The 19169-nt window shown below is 37.0% G+C and overlaps 1 protein-coding gene across 2 annotated transcripts in view; it reads right to left on the bottom strand.

The window, feature by feature from the left end:
* SKIL (SKI like proto-oncogene) overlaps nucleotides 8686-19169 on the bottom strand; it is a 29346-nt gene continuing 18862 nt past the window's right edge. The window contains exons 5-7 of one of the 2 annotated variants that reach the window (XM_021069796.1): nucleotides 15035-15276; nucleotides 14231-14455; nucleotides 8686-13117 (exon numbers count right to left, since the gene is read on the bottom strand). In XM_021069796.1, the coding sequence (XP_020925455.1) occupies nucleotides 12959-13117; nucleotides 14231-14455; nucleotides 15035-15276 (626 nt within the window). In that variant the 3' untranslated portion in view covers nucleotides 8686-12958. The remainder of the gene's footprint in view (nucleotides 13118-14230; nucleotides 14456-15034; nucleotides 15277-19169) is intronic. The other variant, XM_021069797.1, reaches the window with a different exon arrangement.

Raw genomic sequence — 19169 nt, 5'->3', positions numbered from 1 at the left:
TTTTTCTATATTTTAGAAATTAAGCCTAGTCAGTTGCATCATTTGAAACTGTTTCTCCCATTCCGTAGGCTGTCCTTTTGGTTTTTTTAATGGTTTCCTTTGCTGTGCAAAACCTCGTCAGTTTGATTAGGTCCCATTGGTCTATTTTTGCTTTTATTTCTGTTGCTTTGGGAGGCTGACCTGAGAAAACATTCGTACGGTTGATGTCAGAGAATGTTTTGCCTATGTTCTCTTCTAGGAGTTTGATGGCGTCTTTTCTTACATTTAAGTCTTTGAGCCATTTTGCGTTTATTTTTGTGCATGGTATGAGAGCATGTTCCAGTTTCATTGATTTACATGCAGCTGTCCAGCTTTCCCAGCACCACTTGGTGAAGACTGTCAAATATGTATATTCTTTGATCCAGCTTCTAAAAATTCATTATGAAAGTGTTCAATTAACTTTTGCAATTTACATTTCAATTAAATATTCAACTAAGAAGTAAATGCTATGTAATAAAACATTCATTTCAAAATGCAAATTGCTAAATTTCATTTCAAAATGTCTCACAATTGGAGACTGGTTTTTAAATATATAAAAATACATTTGGAAGATATATCCCGAAATGTTATCAAACAGCTCCTTGGAGTGGTGAGACTGAGGGGCTTTTCTCTCTTTTGTTCTTCAGACATTTTCCAATGTTTTGTAATGAACATGTGTTGATTTTATAATACGAAGAAAACATTTATTTTTTAACTGGAAACATTTTCAGTATTTTAACATATTAATTATCACAAGGGTCTATAAAGCCTACTCATGTTCATACGCACTATGTGACCATTCTGATGATGATGATTATTACCACCGCACTGGCAGGACTCCTTAGTCTCAGAATATACTCTTTACTTTTAGGATCTAGAATCACACAGGCCCTTTATGACACAGCCCTCTCAACAACCCCACCCCTCCACTGAGCAGCCCCCTGCCACATGCAATGTCCACACCAATTATAATGAACTCCTGCACAATTCCTCAAAGAGAATCATCACACTTTCTCACCCCCTACGCTTTACACATGCCCTTCATTCTGCAAGAAGTGACCTCTCCACTCAGCTTCCTTCCAGTCATGGCAAATTAGCCCAAGAGCCCCCTGTGACAGGGCTTTCCTACCTCTTCCTATGGAGTTCTGAGGGCTCCCACAGCACCTGGTGCATGCGTTTATCAAAACATAAATTACCCATGTTACGCTGTTTTAGTTTCTAATTTAACCCCGTGAATTATTTTCTCAGAAAATATAATATTTCATTCATTACTAGCTTCCAAACTATCCTCATGCAGATCCTTCTGCCTAGAATGCTTTCCTACACAGCCACACTCCCTCTCTCCTCAGCTCACATCCCTTAAAGTTCTGTCCAGGTGCCATTTGGAACAGGAACACTCTTTACCTTCCAGGTTGAGCAAAGTCAACTCTTCATGTTCCCCTAGCCCTCTGTATAGGACTTTGTCATGCTGCTTTAAAATTATTGTTCAGGGAGTTCTCTGATGGCCTAGTGGGTTGAGCCTCCTGCGTTCTCACTGCTGTGGCTCTGGTTGCTGTGGCTCTGGTTGCTGCTGTAAGGCGTTTGTTCGATCCCTGGTCCAGGAAACTCCACATACTGCCTGTGTCACAAAAAAAGAAAACAAAACAAAAAACAAGAGAGAACCCAAAATAAACATTGCAACTATCATTTTTTTAAAAAATGAAATAAAAAATAAAATAAAATAAAATTATTGTTCAGCTGTCTAGGAGTTCTTCAGAGACAGAAGCTGTGCCTGACTCACTCTGCTAAGTCCAATATCTAGCCAAGTATCGACCAGGGCAAACAGTCAGTAATCATTGTTATCTGACCTAAACACTTCCTCTTAAAGCTTTCCAGTTCTCTTGTGGCTCAGCGTGTTAAAGATAGGTGTTGTTACTGCTGTGTCTCAGGTCACTCCTCTTGTACATATTCAATCCCAGAGCTGGAATCTTCTACATGCCACAGTGTGGCCAAAAAAGGGGGGGAAAAAAAGCTTTCCAAGCTAAAGTACTAGCTTTAATGTCTAAAATTTTGTGGTTTCAACCAAGATCACTGTTTTTTTTCTTTATTTTAGGGCCACACCCATGGCATATGGAAGTTCCCAAGCTAGGGGTCAAATCGGAGCTGTAGCCGCCAGCCTACACCACAACAATGTGGGATCCGAGCAGCGTCTGTGGCCTATCCCACAGCTCACGGCAACACAGATCCTTAACCAATTGACCAAGGCCGGGGATTGAACCCACATCCTCGTGGATACTAGTTGGGCTCATTACCACTGAGCCACAAAGGAAACTTCCAACCAAGATAATTTTGGAGGAAATTTCCAATCCCATCTTTTGGTAAGCAACCACTAAGATGACTCTTGGTTATCTCCACCTCCTGGTATTCACAGTTTTGGGATGGGGGTGCTGCACCCACAGCATGCAGAAATTCTGGGGCCAGGGATGAAATCCACACCACAGCAGTGACCCAAGCCACAGTGCTGAAAATATCAGATCCTTAACTCACTATGCAGGAAGGATAGTGGAAAATCCTGGTATTCACACTCTTGTATACTTGCTCCAACATTGTTCCAGGGTAAGTCTGCATGAACAATACTATGTGACAGAGTGATGGTATATTATTTGCAAGATCAGGATATAAAAGGACTGTAGCTAAATGAAAGTGTGGTAAGAAAAATGATGAACTAGGAAACTCCAAGCTCTCATTCTTCCACAAATATTCGAAAATAGAGAGAGAAAAAATGTCAGAACAAACTTTGTTAGTGCTCTGGCAAATAGTCAAAGGTTTATAGCAACCAAGCAAAAACTATCAATAAAAAGCCATATTCAAAATGATAGGAAGGTTTGGGAGCATTTTTACTCACTTTTCATCTCCCCACCCCGTTGCAACAGCAGTCTTGATCTTGAAGCAGCAAGAGCCCAGTTCCCAGTTCCCTTCCTTAAACAAGGGAACAAAGCAGACCTTGAAAATCATCTGTTCTAGGGTTCCTGTTGTGGCAGAGCAGCAACGAATCTGACAAGGAACAATGAGTTTAAGGGTTCAATCCCTGACATCACTCAGTGGGTTAAGGATCCTGCATTGCCCTGAGTTGTGGTGTAGGTCCCAGACGTGGCTCAGATCTCACATTGCTACGGCTGTGGTGTAGGCCGGCAGCTGTAGCTCCAATTAGACCCCTGGCCTGGGAACCACCATATGCTGCGGGTGTGGCCCTAAAAAGAAAAAGAAAAAAATAGAAAATCATCTGTTCTGACCTCTCTAGGGAATACTTTAACTACTGACACAAGACGCTCATCTTCAATTCATCTAACTTGCATCTTAGATGGAAAAATCATCTAAAAAAATGTAAAGTTAAGCCACACACCTACAGTCAACTAGTCAATGACAAAGGAGGCAAGAATGTACAATGGAGAAAAGACAGCTTGTTCAATAAGTGGTGCTGGGAAAACTGGACAGCCACATGCAAAAGAATGAAATTAGAACACTCCCTAACACCATACACAAAAATAAACTCCAAATGGATTAAAGACCTAGATATAAGACCAGACACTATCAAACTCTTAGAGGAAAACATAGGCAAAACACTCTCTGACATAAACCACAGCAACATCTCAGATCCACCTCTTAGAGTAATGACTGTAAAAACAAAAATAAACAAATGGGACCTAATTAAACTTAAAAGTTTCTGCACAGCGAAGGAAACCCTCAACAAAACAAAAAGGCAACCCACAGAATGGGAGAAAATCTTTGCAAATGAATTGACTGACAAGGGATTAATCTCCAATATTTATAAACACCTTCTGCAGCTCCATACCAAAAAAACAAACAAGCCCATCAAAAAATGGGCAGAAGATCTAAGCAGACAATTCTCCAAAGAAGACATATAGATGGCCAAAAAACACATGAAAAGATGTTCAACACCACTCATTATTAGAGAAATGCAAATCAAAACCACTCTGAGGTACCACCTTACACCAGCCATAATGGCCGTCATCAAAAAGTCTACAAACAGTAAGGAGTTCTCGTCATGGCACAGTGGTTAACGAATCCGACTAGGAACCATGAGGTTGCGGATTCAACCCCTGGTCTTGTTCAGTGGGTTAAGGATCCGACGTGGCCGTGAGCTGTGGTGTAGGTTGCAGATGTGGCTCGGATCCCACGTGGCTGTGGCTCTGGCGTAGGTCGGGGGCTAGAGCTCTGATTCGACCCCTGGCCTGGGAACCTTCATGTGCAGTGGGAGCGGCCCTAGAAATGGCAAACAAACAAACAAAAATGTCTACAAACAATAAGTGCTAGAGAGGGTGTGGAGAAAAAGGAACCCTATGACACTGTCGGTGGGATTGTAAGTTGGTGCAACCACTGTGGAAAGCAGTATGGAGATGCCTCAGAAAACTAAAAGTAGAGCTACCATTTGATCCAGCAATCCCACTCCTGAGCATCTATCCAGAAAAAACCACGACTCACAAAGACACATGTACTCCAGTGTTCACTGCAGCACTATTTTCAATAGCCAAGACATGGAAACAACCTAAATGTCCATCAACAGAAGAGTGGATCAAGAAGATGTGGTACATATACACAATGGAATATTACTCATCCATTAAAAGGAACGAAATTTCAGCATTTTTAGCAACATGGATGGACCTAGAAATTATCATGCTAAGTGAAGTTAGTCATACAACGAGACACAGACTTTGAAAAATGGTTTCCACAGGAGACAGTTCAGGGGGTAGGGAGATATGCTTGGGTTGTGGGATGGAAATCCTCTAAAATTGGATTGTGATGATCACCATACAACTATAAATGTAATAAATTCATTGAGTAATAAAAAAAAGAATAAAAAAATTGTGAAGTTAGAGTTCCCACTGTGGTACAGTGGGTTAAGCATCTGGCATTGCTGCAGCTGTGGCATAGGCCGCAACCGTAGCTCAGATTCAATTCCTGACCCAGGGAACTTCCAGTTGTGGTCAAAAAAGACGGGGGGAGGGGGAGGAAAGATGCAGATCCCTGGGACAAGAGATTACAGGTATAAACAAACAGTAGACCAAGAACTGAAGAAGTTAGGATGAGATTCTGACTAATTTTGGGAAATTAAGACATTCAAAAGCAGCTGCCTATAGGAGGAATTTAGAAAGATACACATGCCCAGGCAAGAGGCATACCCAGAAAAGACCTGAAAAAGCCTTAAGTTTTCACTTTGGGCTAATTCCTAGGATCAGAGCAAGCCTATCTAAGCATGGAAGGAGTGTTTTAACATAAAGCCAAGCTGCAAAGACTGGAAGAAGTAGTTGGACTTGGGGTTTGTTTGTTTTTCTCTTTTTAAAAAAATTTTCTGAATTTTTGTTGTAATTTTGTGGTTTAGCTCCTGGCATTCCAGAAAATCTGTCAAAACATTAGCTGAACACAAGGGAAAGGAACACATGACCGCATAGAATAAGAAATAGTTTTTGCAAAATAGTGCATGAATTCTCAAAGCAAATAGACTACCACAGCCCTCAGCCATAATAATTAAAAACAAAACAAAACAGCAAAATGTGGAGGAAAAAAAATCTGATTTCCAGAGTTACCACGTTATAATTATCAAATGTATTTCAAATGTATAAATAAATAACAGCATATTAAAAGAATTATACACCATAAGCAAATGAGATTTATTCTTGGAATGCAAGACAGTTCAACTTATAAAAACCAAGCAATGTGATAATACATCATAGCCATAAAATTAAGGAGAAACTACATTATTACCTAACTTGATGCAGGAAAAGTCATTTGACAAAATTCAATGCTCTTCCATGATTAAAAAAAAAATCAACTAAGTATAGAAGGGAACTTCTTCAACATGATAAATAGGCCATATATGAAAAAAACACAGCTAAGATCATACTCAAAGTTAAGACAAAGCTTTCCCTCCAATATTAAAAACAAGTGACACCTGCTTACGCCACTTCTATTCAGCATAGCATTGGAGGTTCTAGCTAGAGCAATTAGACAAGAAAAAGAAAGCATCCAAATTGGAAAGGAAGAAGTAAAATTCTCTATTCACAAGTGATGTGATCTTATATATGGAAAACCCTAAAGATTACACACACAAACCGTTAAAGCTAGTGATTTTAGCGAAGTTCCAGGATACAAAATCAACATTCAAAAACCAATTGCATTTTCTATACAATGGCAATTAACAATTTGAAATGGAAACTAAGAAAACAATTGCAGTAAGAGCTAACATAAAACTTTTAGAAGAAAATATAGGGGGAAAGCTTCATGGCATTGTTTTTGGCAGTGACTTCTTATATATAACACCAAAAGTATAGACAACAAAAGAAAAAATAGATAAGCTGGACTTGTTCAAAGTTTTAAATCTTTGTGCATGAAAGGACACTTTTAAGAGTGTGAAGACAACCCAAAGAATGGAAGGACATATTTGCAAATCATATATCTGATATTACTATCCAAAATATGTATTAGTCCTACACCTTAACAACAAAAAACAAACAACCCAATATAAAAATGGGTGAAGCCATCGACAGATGATTGGATTCGGAAGATGTGGTATATATACACAATGGAATACTACTCAGCCATAAAAAAGGATGACCTAATGCCATTTGCAGCAACATGGATGGAACTAGAGAATCTCATACTGAGTGAAATGAGCCAGAAAGACAAAGACAAATACCATATGATATCACTTATAACTGGAATCTAATATCCAGTACAAATGAACATCTTCTCAGAAAAGAAAATCATGGACTTGGAGAAGAGACTTGTGGTTGCCTGATGGGAGGGGGAGGGAGTGGGGGGGATCGGGAGCTTGGGCTTATCAGACACAACCTAGAATAGATTTACAAGGAGATCCTGCTGAATAGCATTGAGAACTATGTCTAGATACTCATGTCGCAACAGAAGAAAGGGTGGGGGAAAAAACTGTAACTGCAATGTATACATGTAAGGATAACCTGACCCCCTTGCTGTACAGTGGGAAAAAAAAAAAAAATGGGTGAAGAAGCTGGATAGATGTTCCCTCAAATGTGATTGTGTATTATATATTATATAGTAGATATATTATTCAGCCATGAAAAGGAATGAAATTGATATATGCTACAGGATGGATGTACTTTGAAAGTGTTATTCTAAGTGAAACACGATGCTAAGTCAGACACAAAAGGGCAAATATTTTTATTCCACTTATATGAGTTACCTAGAATAAGCAAATTCAGAGATCGAAAGCCTAATAAAGGACAACAAGGGCTGGAATTATTATTATTTGTTGTTGTTGTTTTGTCATTTCTTGGGCCGCTCCTGCAGCATATGGAGGTTCCCAGGCTAGGGGTCTAATTGGAGCTGTAGCTGCCAGCCTACGCCAGAGCCACAGCAATGCGGGATCCAAGCTGCGTCTGCAACCTACACCACAGCTCATGGCAACGCCAGATCCTTAACCCACTGAGCTAAGCCAGGGATCGAACCCACAACCTCATGGTTCCTAGTCGGATTCATTAACCACTGAGCCACGGCGGGAACTCCTGGAATTATTTTTTAATTGGCACAAGTTTCTGTTTGAGAAAGTGAAAATTTCCTGGAATAGTAATGATATTTTCAGAACATCATGAATGTACTTAATGCCACTGAATTACATACTTTAAAATGATTAAAATGCTTAGACATTTTTACACACACACACAAATTTGGAGGGTATGGGAACCAGACTCTAACTAAGATAGTGTCCAATGATCCCTGCCTCCTGGTATTCATACACTTGTATCTTTTCCAATTGAGTACAGGCTGGACTTAGTCACTTCCCGCAAATAGGATAAAGCAAAAGCAGCAATCTATGACTTAAGAGTTTAGGCCATAAAAGAAGTTATAGCATCACTATTTCTCTCCTTTGGATTACCTACCCACCACACTGTGAAAAGCTCCATGGACACGTCCATACAGTGAGGAACTGAAAGCCTGTCAGCTGTCAAGACTTCAGCCCCGGGTAACACCATCAATCATAAATGCACCCTTCTTAAATTCCTGAGCCATCACATCACATCACCTGCTCCTGGATTTCTTTTTTTTTTTCTTCTTTTTTCTTTTTAGGGCCATACTCAAGGCATATGGAGCTTCCCGGGCTAGGGGTCGAATCAGAGTCATAACTGCTGCCCTATGCCACAGCCACAGCAACATGGGATCAGAGCCAAGTCTGAGACCTACACCACAACTCACGGCAATGCCTGATCCTTAACCCACTGAGCAAGGCCAGGGATCAAAACTGCATCCTCATGGATGCTGGTCAGATTCATTTCTGCTGAGCCACAACAGGAAATCTGGCTTCTGGATTTCTTATGCTCAGATACTGTATGAAATATATTGTTTTTTTAAGTTGCTAAATTTTGGAATAATTTGTTATGTAGTAACTGATTACAAATACCAGAGGTGGGGCTGAGGAAAAGACATTACAGCAAGAGTCGATGTATCATAAAAGAGAATAAATAATCACAAAATGCTAGTGTGTTCATCACCAAAAATATCACAAAATTTCACATTTTACAATTTTTAAAAAGTTTCTCAGGTGAGTCACTTGCTATGTAGTGGAACAAGAGAAGGAAATGTCAATCTTAAGAAACAAGAAAATTGAGCTCACAAAGGATACCAAGATGGCTTGAATCGATTTCATTGGCATTAAAAGTTTTTATTTGGAATTTAATCCACAGTCTATACAAGTTATTTACAAGGCATGAAAATGGAAAACAGCACAAAATACAATTGAGGTATAAGCTAAGAGCACAGTATGTCATGTTTCAATAAATATAATTCAAAATTTGTAAACTAAGTGACCAGATAGATGAGTCTTGTTTTATAGTAAAACCATATAAAATATTTATTTCATGTGAGGTAGAGGACAGTTTTGTGTGTCATGTAATGCAACCAACCACAGCAATTTTAACCATAAAACTGTACATCATTGGCAAAATTTAAATTGAATTATGGTCAATGTTGTCAACAATTTGTTTCAACAGTAGCACAACAGATCTTTCATTTACTGCCTTCACAGATGAGAAATTCAGAAATAATTTAAGACTACTGTGTTGGCTTAAAAATTATCAGGATAAATAAATACTTCTAACAGAATGGTTAAAAGCAAGTATATTTTATTTCTCCCAAACTATAATTCCCCCAAAGGTGTTCAAGATTTAGCAATTCTTTTAGTAGGTTTTTTTTTTTTTAACTAGAACTACTTTAAGTATGCTGTGCTTTATTTTCAAGTGAGGTATCTATATTGAAGAAAAAAAATCTTATAAATTTCTTTTACATTCAACTAACTTAATACACTATTTTGTTTTCTGGGCTTAATTTTTATATTTCAGTTTTTACATTTGTTCACTATAATTCAAAAACAGTAGCACTATATAAGACATCTAATTCTATCACTAAAGAAACAGGCTCCAAATTGCATTATGTAGTTTAGAAGCCATTTAGATGGGAAGATTTTACAAAAGGGAAAAAAAAAAAAACTGTCCTTTAAACAAGATGCAATATAGGATACCCATACGAATTTCCTCCAATAATGGAAATGCTTAAGTGTCTTACACTAGAAAAAAAAAAAAAATTAAGCTGTTTAAATTATTCAATCTCACAAATGTATAATACAGCAGTAATGTGTCCCTTATTGCTGACAGCTTCAGTAAAAACTAGTAACAAGTAGTTCCAAGCACAGAAATAGATGTACAGTATGAGCACAACTTTTCATTATATTAATTTTTAATGTCCTGTCGTGCAGATTAAATGCATAAGAGCAGATAAAAATGAGGATTCTTCCCTAAGCAATCAAAACATAAGACATTGAGAAAAAAATTTTAGAAACTGACCAAAAACCCTCAGCACCAGATTTACTATGACTTTTAGGGAAATACCTTGAGCATGTTCCATATTACTCAAATTTCCTTATCATTTTACTTTCCTTCAAATAGAAGCCATAGGTGTGCAAATATATTGGTTGTTGTGTCATGACTTCTAAAATATATGGATAACCGGCAAGTATCACTGTACTCAATCTATTACATCTACTTATTAGAAATTGGTTGTTAATTCAGTATGTACAAATTATTTTATTTCTCAACTGGTAATATATTAAATGTTATAAAATTAGTTTAAGAAGCATAAAACATCTGAACTTTCCTGGACACAGAAATTTAAGCATAAGAATACGCTTTAAAAAACTAAAGCACAAGCCAAACTTACGCTGTTGGTCAAATCCTTTCATAGTGTTACAAGTTGCATTTGTGAAATCAGGGTTGGTTAGAGTTTCCTCATTGACAGCAGGTTGTACGTTTACTATATGTGATTTAGTACCTTTTTCTCAAAACATTTAGAGTATAGAAACTATAATCACCCAAATTAAACTCCACTCATCACTCAGTAAACTATTATTTCATCTTTTCTTCCTTTTAAAGGTGCTCTAGCACTTCTGATAGGCCGTTCCTTTAACGCAGCTTTTTAAAGTGAATATTTTTATATGTTTCTGAAAAAGAATAATGAAGTCTGAGGGAAAAATCTGTTTGCTTGATGAATTGTGGTACACAAAAACTAACAATGAAACAAACTTTAAGCTAGCAACCAACACACAAAATGAGCATGCAAAGGATAGAGAATAATTATATGGATAAGGTATTTTAAGCAGAGGACACTTGTAAAGAATTTCAAAGTCTCTCTATTTTCAAGCTATGTGGTACAGTTTAACTTAAAATTACTTTTAACTAGAATAGGCATAATATTTACAATTGACTTAAAAAACTATTTTCAAAGAAGTTAGACAGAAACCTATGGCACACCAATGTATCTTCAGGAAAATGAAGACTATATAATATCATGTGGCAAGTTTCCCTTATGTGAAGGACTAGAAAAAATAGTTCTTTACTCAATTAGAGTTTATGATGACTTAAAGGTGATTAAGCATTGCTCAAATTTTTTAAATATTTCAAAGATTAAGCAATTTATTTTAGAATCTTTGAGTTGAAACTTAAGTAAGCTTATCATTTAAACTAAGTAACATAGTAGATTTTGAGTAAATTTGAAAAATAAATGAAACTATAAGGGCTTGAGTTTTATCTTCCAAAAAGCTTAGCTATGACACAACTAATTCACAACTAAAATGAAACTGTATCATAAAATGTCTTTGTGATTTTTCTTTCTCCAGATCGAGATAAATAAAAGGTATTAGGAGGGTATATCGTTTTTAATTTTTGTTTCTGTATGTCATTTTAACATGTCTTCCTCCTTGAGGAGATTCCAAGAATCAACAAATTAAATTTCAGGGTAAATACAGTAAAATTTAAATGGAAAATAGAAAATACACATTTAGACCATACTCTAGTAAAGAAACTATACTTTGGGAAGTACAAAAATTCTTTTAGGATATGTAAGTACCATTAAGCAAAATATGAAAATAACTGGTTAAATGATAACCTACTTATTTTTGAAGTTCTATACTAAGTATCTATCATCTATGATGGGAATAGTAAATAACCTTAATCCTAACTAATTTATTTAAAAATAAATTTAGCTCTCAAGTAATTTTATATAGTACCTTACACAAGAACAAAACATAAAATTCATGGGATAATAATGTCAATTAATGGTAGCTTCAGGAAACTTTCTTTAAAAAATGCCATTCTAAGAATTTTACCTAGAATCTTTTAAGCCAAGAATTAACTAATATGAAATTTGCCCTTAAAGAATGACAGGCTTTTCTGTGCAAATTAAAAAAAAGAAAAGTGCAGAAGTAGTTGCCCCTCCCCCGCCAAACTATGGAATTCCTGTCTTCTAAAAATTATCTAAAAACCTTTTAGTAGCAGATAACTAAACTTCCCTATATTAACCTGTCATATACTACCAGCTGACTGTAAATTTCTGATTTTGATATTAAATAGTAACTGAAAATGGTCCATTCGTGCAAATTTTGGTTAAGACAACATTTAAACATACAAAAGTCCAAAATAACCTTCAAAGTGTTTAATATTTTACAATGAAAGGAAAACAAATCTGTCATATAAATTTCAGTAAGACCCACAGCTACATATAAAAACTGTACAGGAAGATTATGGATTGTATAGAAACTGATGTATATCAATGGTATCAGTTTTTATCAAGTACATTAATATTTTCATACCACTATTAACAACATAAACAAAGTCCAAAAGTATTACATTTTATTCCCTCTTCTGAATTTGCTGAATAAAAGTTTTTTCTAAATATAACCACATTTAAACAGAAAGTCTAATTTTAACTGCTTCTTGTATTTAGCAGCAGTATGTAAGAAAGCATGTTATCCTTTCCCACAGGGTGTGCTATAAACTCATCAGTGAAATTCCCCTACTGACAAGATGTCTCTTAAGAGACACTCAATAGCAGAGAACTAGTGGAAATTCATTCCACAATATGAACAAAATAAAAGCAAATTTTGATTATAATAATGAGTATACTATAACAACTTAGAAAGGAGATTATGTTAATGAAAAAATGGAGATTCTACTCCTTGAGTAGCTCTATATATGAAATATGAAGCCACCTTTGTATCTAAAATTGAGTCTGAAATATGGATAACAAAGTTGACCACAATTATTGTACATCACACGATGCAGCTTTTAAAAAGTATGCAACTGCTAAATTTGCATTAGAAATATAGTCAGATAATCTGACAGTTGAAACCGTAGAGTATTGTTACTAAGCTGGTTGAAAAAAAGTATAAAGAAACACATTTTCAATCATTTGGAAAATGTAAAAATTTATGTACTAATATATAATCTCTTTACTTTCTCTGCTCTACAAATGGATAGTTATTTTCATGCAGATAAACTGTTCAGAATTCAATTAGCAAAGCAAACAAATAAACAAAAATAAACCCTGTTGGGAACACACAGATGAATCTCTTTAAAGATTTCTATTCTTTAGCAGTCTTTGATGATTTCAAAATTTGCAGCTTTAGCTCTTTTATCATCATCTCTAACTTCTGTCTTGCCTCCCGTTCCTGTCTAAGTTCATCTTGGAGCTCTTGCCTGTCAGCCTCAGCGTGGTCCAACCTCTGTCTCAGTTCTGCCAGCTGTGTGATTTAAAAGACTGTGTCAGTTCTCATTCGGTTGTTTTTTTTTTTTTTCCATTTATTCCTCATATCATGACAAAACCTACTTTCAAATTACTTTTTACAAAATGAACTATTTCATGCATGCTACAAACACATGAATATCTAATATTTTAATCTGACTTTGACATTACCTTAAAATGAGGGAAAAACAGAGTCAAGAGAACTGAACACCTAGAGCACTTTCATTATGCCCTACACTTGAGTACACCTCTCATCGCAGCCTACTCAGTCTAAGAGTTGTTTGTTCATCTTCTCCAAGTTGACAGCTACTACTCATTTTTGTTCCAGTGCTTATGAACACGGCGGACAACAGTTCATGTTCGTAAATTCATTGATTTGAAAGCCCATATACTACATTAAAATAACATTACATTTGATATTCAGACAGCTAGGGATTAGCAATTTGGACAACTAAACTACAGAAACCCAATAAAGTTTTATTTAAAGTAATAAAGCAATCAAGGTCAAAAACTCATCTTGAAAGGAATTCCTGTTGTGGCGAAGTGGAAATGAATCTGACTAGTATCCATGAGGACAAGAGTTCTATCTCTGGCCTTGCTCAGTGGGTTAGGATCCAGCATTGTAGTGAGCTGTGGTATAGGTTACAGAAACAGCTCACATCCCACATTGCTGTGGCTGTGGCATAGGCCAGCAGCTGTAGCTCCCGCTGGACCCCTAGCCTGAGAAATTCCATATGCCATAGGTGTGACCCTAAAAAGCCAAAAAAAAAGAAAAAAGAGACCTCCCAGAGATCCCTGGCCCCTTCCACAGATAAAAACATAGTGAGAAGACTTCATCTATAAACCAGAAAATGGGTTCTTCCCAAACATGAAACCTCCTGGTGCCCTGATCCTAGACTTCCAGTCTCCAGAACTGTGAGAAATAAATTTGTGTTAAAAAAATAAAAAATCTTGGATGATATGGCATAAAGTTATATTTAACAGAATTATCTATTTTGAAATCTAGCCTAATGAAATGAGCTTGACAAAAAGTAATTTCTTTAATGGAAAAAGTAACAGCTTCAATTTCCACATTGAAAGGGCAACACTACACAAACTGAGTAATTCTTACCTGTGCTGCATATTCAGCCTCTTTATCTTTTTCTAAATTTGAGTCACAGGTACATTTTTGCTTCATTACCTGCTCTAATTTTTTCTCTAAATCTTTCTGTTCAACGTAAAATTCTTCCATTCTTTGAGCATGTTCATTCTGCAAAGATTCAAGCTCTTTCTGTAAATTCTGCTGTTCTTCAGTGAGTTCCTTCATAGCTTTTGAACTACTCAACATTTCAACTTCCTGTAATTTAAAGAATCACAATACAATTTTTACTTTATTTCATCATGTTAAAGTTTTCAATTCAGGAAAAAAGAGGACAGAAAATATATAAAATTCAGTTATATCAGATTTCCCGTTGTGGCGCAGTGGCTAACGAATCCGACTAGGAAACATGAGGTGGTGGGTTCGGTCCCTGCCCTTGCTCAGTGGGTTAAGGATCCGGCATTGCCGTGAACTGTGGTGTAGGTCGCAGACACGGCTTGGATCCCACGTTGCTGTGGCTCTGGTGTAGGCCAGCGGCTACAGCTCTGATGCGACCCCTAGCCTGGGAACCTCCATATGCCACGGGAGCGGCCCCAGAAATGGCAAAAGACAAAAAAAAAAAAAAAAAAAAAAAAAAAAAAATCAGTTATATCAATTCTATATAAAAGTGATTATCCTGAAAAACTATTTTCTCTAAAAATTTAAAAGTATATTAATCTTTCTTATGAATGTAAAACAATAATCTTAAATGCATTTGCACCATCTCATCTTGACTTTTGCTAAAAATATGCAAAAGTATCTTTTCATAATGGACTATAATTTAGACAACAATTTTACCATCTGAAGTTGTTGCTTCTTCTGCAAAATTGAGTTCAGTTTTTCCTGTTGTTTTACATAAGTTCTCATTACTTCTTCCATGATTTTTCCCTTATCATCCTCACAAATGACATCTTTGACAAGAAGTGGAGATGAAGCTGCAGCATCACAGTCATTTCCAGCCTTGCTTGCATCTCTGGCTAAACAGCAAGTAGTAGACTCAGGTTTCTTTTTACTTGTAGAATTATTTGAGACTGATGGATCTTTGAGAAGCAAAAATGAAGTAACAAAGTATGAATATCACTCCATTAAAAAGACACTAGAACAATCCATAGATGAAATTAAGAAAATAATTTCATTTACAAATGAAATAAAAAATACTTAGGAATAAATCTAACAAAAGTAGTACAAAACTTGTACAATGAAAACTACAAAACATCATTGAAAGAAATAAAAGACCTAAATAAATGGAAAAGCATCCTATGTTCATGGATTGGAAGGCTTAATATTTTTAGGATGGTATAGTGATCTGAATTTCAGTGACCTCCAAGTTCACATGTTGAAATCCTAACCCCCAATGTGATGGTATTAGAAGGTGGCACCTTTGGGAAGTAATCAGGTCATAAGGATAGAGCTCCCATGATGGGATTTATGCTCTTATAAGAGAGACTCCAGAGAGTTCACCCACCATTTCCCATGTGAGGACACAGTGAGAAGACACAGCCTTCTATGAACCAGAAAACAGGTCCTTGCCAGACCAAATCTGCTAGGGCACTTATCACAGACTTCCCAACCTCTAGAACATGAAAAATAAATGCCTGTGGTGTAAGGCACCCAGCCTATGGTATTTTTGTTATAGTAAATAGACTACAATAACTGGTTATACTCCCCAAACTGATCTACTTTTTCAATATAACCCCTATCAAAATCCCACTGGCTTTGTGGCAGAAACCAACAAGCTGATTCTAAAATTCCTACGGAAATAAAAGGAAACTAAAATAACCAAAACAGTCTTAGAAAAGAATAAGAACATTGGAGGACTCACAATCCCCAGTTTCAAAGCTCATTACAAAGCAACAGAAATCAAAACTGTGTGTAGTACTAGCATAAGGATTAAGTCCAGAAATAAACCCATATTTTTTATGGGCAACTGGTTTTCAACAGGGTACCCAAATAATTCAATCAGAAAAAAGTAGAAAAGGTAGTCCTTTCAATAAATAGTGTTGGGACAACTGTATCCACATACAAAGAGTAAGGTTGAACTTCAAACTGTATGTAAAAATTAACTCAAAATGGATCATAGACTTAAATGTAAGAGCTAAAACTCAACTGTTAATCTCCACGAACTTCCATTAAGCAATGGTTTAAAAGATATGACACCTAAAGAAACCAAAGAAATTAGTTGGACTTCATCAGAATTTAAAACTTTTATGGGGTTCCCATCATGGCTCAGTGGTTAACGAATCTAACTAGTAACTATGAGGTTGCGGGTTCAATCCCTGGCCTTGCTCAGTAGGTTAAGGATCCTGCGTTGCCGTGAGCTGTGGTGTAGGTTGCAGACGAGGCTCGGATCCCATGTTGCTGTGGCTCTGGTGTAGGCCAGCAGCTACAGCTCTGATTCCACCCCTAGCCTGGGAACCTCCATGTGCCATGGGAGCGGCCCAAGAAATGGCAAAAAGACAAAAAAAAAAAAAAAAAAAAAAAACATAAAAAAACTTTTATGCTTCAAAGGACTCTGACGAGAAAGTGAAAAGACAACTGACAGAATGGCAAATGGCAAATCCTACAGCTGATAAAGGTCTAGTACTCAGAATGTATGAAGAACTCTTACAACTCAAAAGTAAAGAGATAAAAAACCCAATTTAAAAATAGACAAAGGATTTCAATAGATAACTCTCCAAAGGTGATTTCCAATGTCCCATAAAAACATGAAAAGATACTCAGTATTATGAGTCATTGAAGAAATCCAAATCAAAACTATGAGATATCACTTCACAACCACTAGGACAGTGATAATAAAAAGACAAACAATAACAAGTGTTGGCCAAGATGTGCAGAAACTGGAATTCTCCGAGGCTGCTAGTAGAAATGAAATGGGTATGGCAGCTTTGGAAAGCAGTTTGGCAATCCCTAAAGATATTAAACATAGAGTAACTATATGACCCAGCAATTCCACTCCTAAATATATACCTAAGAAAAATTAAAACTCTTGCATAAGTGTTCATAACAGCATTAGTTGCAACAGCCAAAAAGTGGGTACATTCAAATGTTCATCAACTGATGAATAAATGAACAAAATGTAGTATATCCGGGAGTTTCCTGGTGGCCGAGTGGTTAGGAACTGGCACTTTCACTGTTGTAGCCTGAGTTCAATTCCTGATCTGGAACTGAGATTCCCATGTCAAGCCACTGCATACAGGGAGTTCCCATTGTGGCTCAGCGGAAACAAATCCCACCAGGAACCATGAGGTTGTGGCTTCAATCCCTGGCCTCGCTCAGTGGGTTAAGGATCTGGCCTTTCTAAACAGACAGTTCTCCAAAGAAGACATACAGATGGCCGAGAAACACATGAAAAGATGTTCAATATCACTCATTATTAGAGAAATGCAAATCAAAACCACGATGAGGTACCCTCTTACACCAGCCAGAATGGCCAACATCAAAAAGTCTACAAACAATAAGTGCTAGAGAGGGTGTGGGGAAAAAGGAACCCTATGACACTGTTGGTGGGATTGTAAATTGGTGCAACCACTGTGGAAAGCAGTATGGAGATTCCTCAGGAAAACTAAAACTAGAAAATTTGCTAAAAATTTGATCCAGCAATCCCACTCGTGGGCATCTATCCAGAAAAAACCACGACTCACAAAGACACATGTACTCTAGTGTTCACTGCAACACTATTCTCAATAGCCAAGACATGGAAACAACCTAAATGTCCATCAACAGAGGAGTAGATCAAGAAGATGTGGTATATATACATAATGGAATATTACTCAGCCATTAAAAGGAACAAAATACCAGCATTCTTAGCAACATGGATAGACCTAGAAACTATCATGCTAAGTGAAGTCAGCCATACAATGAGACACCAACATCAAATGCTTTCACTGACATGTGGAATCTGAAAAAAGGACAGACTGAACTTCTTTGCAGAACAGATGCTGACTCACAGACATTGAAAAACTTATGGTCTCCGGAGGAGACAGTTTGGGGGGTGGAGCGATGTGCTTGGGCTGTGGGATGGAAATCCTGCAAAATCAGATTGTTATGATCATTATACAACTACAGATGTGATAAATTCATTTGAGTAATAAAAAAAAATAAAGTTTAAAAAAAAATAAAAGATCTGGTCTTGCCTTGAGCTGTGGTATAGGCTGCAGATGTGTCTCGGATCCTACACTGCTGTGGCTGTGGTGTAGGTCAGCAGCTGTAGCTCCAACTGGACTCCTAGCCTGGGAATCCCCATGTGCCATGGGTGCCGCCCTAAAAAGCAAAAAAAAAAAAAAAAGGCCACTACATACAATGGCCAAAAGATAAATAAATAAATGTAATATATCCATGCATACAACAGAAATGTTATTAATCCATAAAAAGGGAAGAGGTATAATATATGCTATAATATGGACTGAGAAATATTATGCTTAGTAGAAGAAACCAGACAACAAAAGGCCACATGTTGTATGATACCATTTACATGAAATGTCCAGAACAGGCAGATCCGTAAAAATAGAAAACCGATTAGTGGTTGACAGAGGTTGGGGAAAGGGGAGAAAGGAGAGTAACTTCTACTGAACTACAGGGTTCTTTTTGAGGTGATGAAATGTTCTGAAATTAAATAGTTGTGATCACTGCCCAAGCGTGTCAATTTACTAAAAACTACTGATTTCGGAGTTCTCGTCGTGGCGCAGTGGTTAACGAATCTGACTAGGAACCATGAGGTTGTGGGTTCGATCCCTGCCCTTGCTCAGTGGGTTAACGATCCGGCTTTGCCATGAGCTGTGGTGTAGGTTGCAGACGCGGCTCAGATCTTGGGCTCAGATCTTGCGTTGCTGTGGCTCTGGCATAGGCCGGCAGCTACAGCTCCGATTCGACCCCTAGGCCTGGAAACTTCCATATGCCGCGGGAGCGGCCCAAGAAATGGCAAAAAGGCAAAAAA

Source organism: Sus scrofa, chromosome 13 (assembly GCF_000003025.6).
Source record: "Sus scrofa isolate TJ Tabasco breed Duroc chromosome 13, Sscrofa11.1, whole genome shotgun sequence".
Lineage (NCBI taxonomy): Eukaryota > Metazoa > Chordata > Mammalia > Artiodactyla > Suidae > Sus > Sus scrofa.
This window is presented reverse-complemented; position numbering and strand designations above follow the sequence as displayed.